General features: G+C 32.8%; 1 protein-coding gene across 1 annotated transcript; it reads left to right on the top strand.

The window, feature by feature from the left end:
* The first annotated feature begins 4,204 nt into the window (after positions 1-4,204).
* On the top strand, positions 4,205-6,889 carry LOC104225701 (peroxidase 11). The gene is made up of 4 exons (XM_009777556.2): positions 4,205-4,529; positions 5,070-5,261; positions 5,401-5,566; positions 6,322-6,889. The coding sequence occupies exons 1-4, from the start codon at positions 4,284-4,286 to the stop codon at positions 6,753-6,755; spliced, it is 1,038 nt and encodes a 345-aa protein (XP_009775858.1). The 5' UTR covers positions 4,205-4,283; the 3' UTR covers positions 6,756-6,889.
* The last annotated feature ends 859 nt before the right edge of the window (positions 6,890-7,748 follow it).

Raw genomic sequence — 7,748 nt, 5'->3', positions numbered from 1 at the left:
CCGTGATACTTCCAAAGTATGGACATATGGAACACCGGATGGAATGCTAATAAACTAGGTGGCAATTCATGCTTGTAGGCCACCTCACTAACCCTCTCAAGAACTTCAAAGGGTCTGATATACCTAGGGCTTGACTTTACGTTCTTTACAAACCTCATCACACCTTTCATGGGTGAAACCCGAAGCAAAACCTTCTTTCCAACCATGAATGCAACATCATGACCTCTCCGATCAGCATAACTGTTCTGTATAGATTGAGCTGTGCGAAGTCGATCCTGAATCATCTTGACCTTTTCCAAGGCATCATGAACCAAATCGGTACCCAACAATCGAGCCTCTCTCGGCTCAAACCAACCTACTAGAGAACGGAACCGCCTCCCATATAATGCCTCATAGGGAGCTATCTAAATACTTTGTTGGTAGTTGTTATTGTAGGCAAACTACGCAAGTGGCAAGAACTGATCCCAAGAACCCCCGAAATCCATACCGCATGCACGAAGCATATCCTCCAATATTTGTTTGGTACGCTCGGACTAACCCTCTGTCTGGGGGTGGAATGTTGTAATCAACTCCACCCGTGTGCCTAACTCACGTTGTATGGCCCTCCGAAAGTGTGTGATATGAAATGCGTACCCTGATCAGAAATGATAGACACCGGCACACCGTGAAGACCAACGTTCTCGCGGACATAGATCTCAGCCAACTGCTTTGAAGAATAGGTAACTACTAATGGGATGAAATGTGCCGACTTGGTCAACCTGTCCACAATGACTCATACTGCGTCGAACTTCTTCGAAGTCCATGGGAGCCCAACAACAAAATCCCTGGTAATATGCTCCCACTTTCACTCGGGAATCTTAAGCTTATGAAGTAAACCGCCGGACCTCTGATGCTCGTACTTTACCTGCTAGCAATTCAAATACCGAGCTACATATGCAACTATATCCTTCTTCATTCTTCTCCACCAATAATGCTACCTCAAATTCTGATACATCTTAACGGCACCCGGATGAATGGAATACCGCAAACTGTAGATCCCCTCAAGAATCAACTCACGAAGTCCATCCATATTGGGCACACAAATCCGATCCTGCATCTGCAACACCCCATCATCTCCAATAGTAACTTGTTTGGCACCACCGTGCCGCACCGTGTCCTTAAGGACAATCAAATGGGGATCGTCATACTGATGCTCTCTGATGCGCTCATACAAAGAAGATCGAGAGACCGTGCAAGCTAGAACGCGACTAGGCTCCGAAATATCTAACCTCATGCATGTATCTTCTTTCAGCTTCTATGTCGTACATAAAATAACACATAAATTTCCGTGTGAAATTTAAAGATAGCCAGATTTACACGTGGTAATTGAAAAATAACTATAGTTTCAAAAGTAATCGAAATTTATTCACTTTTCATATAAAGATAAATCTAAACGAAAACATTGTTCAAAATCTGAAAATATTCTAGCATAATATACTGGAGTTCGAATTTTTTACATGTGAACTTCCAGTATAATATACTGGAGTTCCTGCATAATATAATGGTCTGACATAATATACTGGTCCAGCATAACATGCTGGAAGTTTATGCACATGTGCTCCAATCTCCAGTATATTATGCTGGAACTTTTCGTGTGCTGGAGTTCTAGCATAATATGCTGGAAGTTCATATACAAGTGCATCAATCTCTAGTATATTATGCTGGAACTTTCTGTATTGCAACAAAATAGTGACTGTTTTTCAATGACTTTGCAAACACTAACTATTTTTCAATTACCTATTCGAAAACTCGCTAGCCCGTACTATTTTCTCTAAACTTCCGTACTAGTCAGACTACCTTTAGTAATACCGCTTTTGGTTTTCAGCATAAATTAAACTCAAATACAGAACACTGTGCAGGAGATAACACTGAATGTTGTACAAGGATTAAAATGATTATCCTACCAACCAAACAGCCGCCTTTATTAGTCAGAATAATACACATTCTCACCTTAATTTAAACTTAATCAAGGTAAATTAGTATTATTTGATGCGACACCGGGTGAAAATAAGTTTTTATCTATGTTTGTCCATGTGTCGTGATTCCTCTGCACTTGGTTTTGTTGATATTGTAAATGTTAATCTTTCTTGACACTCCAAGATTATAATCAGATGATGAATGTTAGCTTTTGTAGAGAAGAAAAAGCAGCAAAATGTGAAGAAATCAACCATTCTTGTCCCTGAATTAAACCCATGGAATGAATAACGTGTTAATTCATTCTTTGTTTTTAGCAAGTTTCCATGTCTTAAAAATGACTTTGAAGTCTTTGTGCATCAAATCAGGACTAATAACCTGTGATGCCAAATTACTTGTAGATATGCAAATCCACACTTATGTATAAACAAATTGAAAATCAGATTAACTAGATTTTGTTTTGCAAAATCTAAATCAATTAATGACTCCTTTTCTGTTCAAACTCCTTATGGTATAGTGGTTAATAAGTTTAGTTTTAATATGACCATTGGATCATTGTAGTTTGGATAATATTTGATTGAAGTTGAAATTAGGACTAAAAGAGTATTTGGACGTCGAAATTGGAAAGTATTTGGAAATAGATATTGTGCTTCGGTATGAATTTTACTTGGACAAAAATTTGATGTTTTTTTCACTTGAAATACTTGTCAAAAAACAGTTTTTCAACTTCAAATTATTTATTTCAAGTTGAAGTCACAAATTGTAAAACACACATTTATTTGCAAATAAGTACTAGTATTATTAAACACACGAGGTTCTTGTTGTCAGTTTAATAAAGGAATAAAACTTCAACATTTGTTTATATCTGAAACCAGTCTTTTAAATTCACCTTAATTAACATTGCAAGGCATTTATAAGCAGGGGTGAAGCAACATTTCCGTAAGGTGGTCACCATCCTTCATCGAAAAACTACATGTGTCAATGTTTGAAAACCCTTTGACGAAATTTTTTTTTACATCTTTTAAATTTGAATATTCTTAAAAAAAAATTTTGATTCTGTCACTGTTTATAAGGGAGCTTACATGTGGTAAACAGAAAAGGATTTAACCTATAGATAAACATCGACAATGTAATACATTTTACGCTATCACTGTATTTAAGGTATCATAATATATAACAGCTATTTGTCCTTATCTTTTAGTTGACGTAACAATATAAAAATTTATTTACATTATCAATGTATAAAAGTTAAACTCACAAAACAATAACGTAGAAGCAACAACAATGCTTTGTACTCCTCCGTTCACTTTTAATTGTCAAGTATTCTAAAAATAAATTTTCATTTTTACTTGTCATTTTTCGTATATCAAGAGAAAAATAATTTATTTTTCATGTTTTGCCCTTAGCATTAATTAATCATTTCAAATCATTTTTCAAATCCATTAAGACTATACACTAATTAATATGGGTATCATGGTAAATTATGTACTTTATTTATTACTCTCTCCGGTTCACAATAAGTGATCAATTTGCTTTGGGCACACTCATTAAGGAAATACTAAATTCTGGACGAAAATAGTTAGTGTGACTAAATTATTCCTCATTAAATATTGCATCATAGTTATAGTAGCACTTACTTATCTTCTCAAATGTGAGGAGTATATGACTTTTTAGGGATACACACATAAGGGTAATTTTGGGAAAACAAATTGAATTTTTTTCATGATTATATAAATGGACACTTATTTTGGATCAAAATATAAAAGCAAATTAGTCACTTATTGTGAATTGGAGGGAGTATTTCTTAAAGGACGTACAAAGTCAATAGTGGACAAGTAAAAGTGAATGGAGAGAGTACTTTGTTCACACAATATTATTATGCTCATCTAGGTCAAAATTAAATAGATTTGACATTTTCTAAATGTCAGCAAAATTTTGAAAGGTTCAAAAATATAGTGAGTGATTAAGAAAAGAAACAGTGGTTTGGTCGCTTGCCTTAGTATTTGCGTACAAAACTCTCCTATTAAAAAAGCTACAAGCCTTTGATTTTTATTTAATTTGGTAATATTTGGTTTGAGATCACTCACCAACCATGCCAATATTAGTTACATCTTCTCTTGACTATGCACATAATTTATATTATACTCCAAAATATTAAGAAAACCAAACATAGGACAAAAGGAAAAAAACATGTCATCTTAACCAAAATCCTAAGTTAACTTCCTTTGTTCTCTACTATATAAAGTGACAGTCTTAACCATATTTTGTACTCTTCATCTTCACTACTCACTAAGATTTGATCAAAGCAAAAAATTAGCAAAGATCAATTAATGGCTTCTATTAATTGTTTTCACTTAAGAATTCTGATATTGGAATTCTTGATTTTGGTATTATTTAGCATTTGTTTTAGCAGTTTGCATGGGATTAGTGATTCACATTTGAGTCTTGATTATTACAAGAAAACATGTCCTTCTGTAGAAGGAATTGTGAGGAAAGAAATGGAATGTGCTTGTCTTTCTGATCCTCGTAATGCTGCTTTGATTTTGAGATTACATTTCCATGACTGTTTTGTTCAGGTAAAGAAAAGAAATTTAAATATTCTTAATTTACCTTATTGAAATTACTGAATTGTGCGAGCATCTCATCTAAATGTTTAAGCTAATATAGAGAGCATATTTTAAATAACATAAGTTTATTATGTCATCACCCTCCCCCTCGTATGAGCTCGATTTTTTTTTTTTCATGAGTCAAACACGAGTTGATTTACATAACTAGCCACTTTTGTGGCCTTGTATTTAGAAATTGGCCACTTTTTAAAAATTAGACCAGTGGTCTAAAGTTCGAGAGTAGCTACCTGGTCTGAAGTTAAAAATTCAAATCTAATACAAAGCACGGGTCTAGTTTTTGAAAACATGGTCAGTTTTAAATATAAACCACAAAAGTGGTCAGCTGGCGTAAAGTCGCGTCAAACACATGAAATTATTTTTATTTTACTTTATGGGTGGCGGTAAGATTTGAACCTTGGAACTCTTGACTGCTATTATACAATGTTGAATTATGTACGTGACTATTTCATCTAAAAGTTTAAAAAAAATTGCTGAAATTTTATTTGACAGGGTTGCGATGGCTCGGTATTGTTGGATGATACAGTGACATTAAAAGGAGAAAAGAATGCTCCCAACAACAAGAATGCATTAAAAGGATTCAGAATCATTGATAGAATTAAAAACAGGCTTGAATCAGAGTGCCCAGGAATTGTTTCTTGTGCTGATATTCTAACTATTGCAGCAAGAGATGCAGTTCTTTTGGTATATATTCTTGGAATGTTTTATTTTATGATATTATAGAATATTATTGTTTAGGTATCTGGGGTTATTATTTTAATTAACATCATAGAATTAAGTTAAGTAGTGGTAATAATTAATTAATTAATTAATTTGGTCGCAGGTTGGTGGACCTTATTGGGATGTTCCAGTAGGTAGAAAAGATTCAAAAAATGCAGCATATGAATTGACTGATACAAATCTTCCAACTGCTGATGAAGGACTTATTTCTATTATTTCTAAGTTTATTTCACAGGGACTTTCTATTACTGATATGGTTGCTCTTTCTGGTAATTGCACTATTTAACCATCTTATTGCATGCTTAATTATCACCATCACATTCAAATTGAAGGGGGAAAAAAAAGAAGAAAAAAACTGGTCTTAGTTATTTAAGAAAATGAAAAAAAAATCCCTCTTTTTTGTTATTAGCTAGAATTAATTTTTTGCCCTTTAATAAAAATATAATTTCCATTTTGCAAATTTACCTGCTTAGACACCTGCCCAAATTCAGAAATCAAGGTAGCATATACTCCATTTGTTATATTTTATAGAGTATGATACTTTTTTCTTTTTAATATGTTTGAAAAAGAATGACATATTTTTATATATTGAAATTTTTAACTTTAAATTTTTCATTTTTATTCTTAGTTACATGCTCTTATAAATTATACCCATAAAAATATCATAGCATATCTAAAATCACCCAAGGCGGATGTGGAAATACATCCAAAATTTCATGAGAAGTATAAATAATTAATAGATTTTGAATCTAATAAATAGAATAGATTGTAGTAGAATTTCGAACTCGAACCCATAATATTTATGTAGCCTGGATTCGCCTCTGAAGATCACAAGTTCTAAAGATAATTTTAGTATATGTCGTCAAAAGTCTTTCGCTCTTTCTAAAAATCATGTGTTTAGTTAAATATTGTCATATAAAAATATAACGGGAGAGCAGGACCTCCTTTAAATAAGGATTTGCATGCATGGCTTAATAAATTATCACAAAATTATTAATTTTTTTAATTGTTACATTATTGGCAGGTGCACACACAATAGGAAAAGCAAGATGTGTAAACTTCAGAAATAGAATATATGGAGATTTCAGAATGACAACTTCAATAATAGATCCAATTTCTTCCTCATACCTCAGCAAATTAAAATCAGTTTGTCCTCCTATTGGAAATATTGGATCAGACAACAATGAAACATCAATGGACAATGTAACACCAAATTTATTTGACAATTCCTATTACCATGTTTTGCTTAAAGGAGAAGGACTCATAAATTCAGACCAAGAACTTTATTCTAGTTTCCTTGCAGTTCAAACAAAGAAAATTGTTGAAAAATATGCTGCAGATACAATTGCATTTTTTGAACAATTTGCTGAATCAATGGTGAAAATGGGAAATATTACAAATCCAGAGACTTATGTGAATGGTGAAGTTAGGAAGAGTTGCAGGTTTGTGAATACATAGAATGAGAATGAGATCTTCAAATTTTATGTAAAACACAAAGAATATTGAGAATTTGGGATTCAATTTTAATTTCTATTTGATTTGTTTGTAATCTGTCAAGCAGAAAATTCTATAATATAATATTATTGAGAATAGTTGAAGCTTTTGTTATACATAGTAATAAAAATTTTAATGTGACAACTTTGTGGTAAATTCTAATGTGGACAACTTTGTGGTTGAACTTAAGAACACTTGACTGAAAAGTAAATTCTAATGAATTTGGGCAAAGAGCAAATAAGTACTTTACTTTAATCCCCGGAAGACATGACTTCAGAGTGAATTTCGGAAGAAAGGATTTCGTTTACTTCCCTCAAATTGCTTATGTAAGAACCAATATAAAAAAGAATTCAAAATAATAATCATAATAATAATAATGATAATGATGATGATGATGAGAAGAAGACAACACTGACATTGAATGACAATGCTTGAATGGTAATCATCTTAGCAACTAACTATAAATATAAGTCTAAGCCACCGGGAGAGGAAATATTATTTTCATGAGAGGAACGAGAAATTGACAAATTGGAATAAAAAAAATAGGTAGGGTTTTTGACCGAACAACTAGCTACTACAGGATTGGACGCCTATCTATCTCACCATGTTTTCATACTCCTATAAAGGTTGTCGGAAGAAATGCTCTACTCATCTTTATTACGGCTCGTTACCGCAACTCTCATTCACCCCTTCGATTGTTTTCCGTTCAAATAATTTGATTGGATCTGGTCTTATCCGAACTGCCGGCCTGTTTGGACGATAGAATCTCATGTGAAATTCCATGACAATGTCTTGAGTTTCACCCGTGAAACTTGAAATTCTATACCAATGATTAATTTTTAATTACATAGATTCAAAAGTGGTACGTGCTAATTTTATAGATAATAATTTAAAAACTTATCGGCCTAGGAATCTAAATTTTTGACTATTAAATATAAATAATTTTTATTGCGTGCT

Source organism: Nicotiana sylvestris, chromosome 10 (assembly GCF_000393655.2).
Source record: "Nicotiana sylvestris chromosome 10, ASM39365v2, whole genome shotgun sequence".
Classification (NCBI taxonomy): Eukaryota; Viridiplantae; Streptophyta; class Magnoliopsida; order Solanales; family Solanaceae; genus Nicotiana; species Nicotiana sylvestris.
Note: the sequence above shows the minus strand (reverse complement) of the source record. Positions and strands in the feature narration are given on the sequence as shown.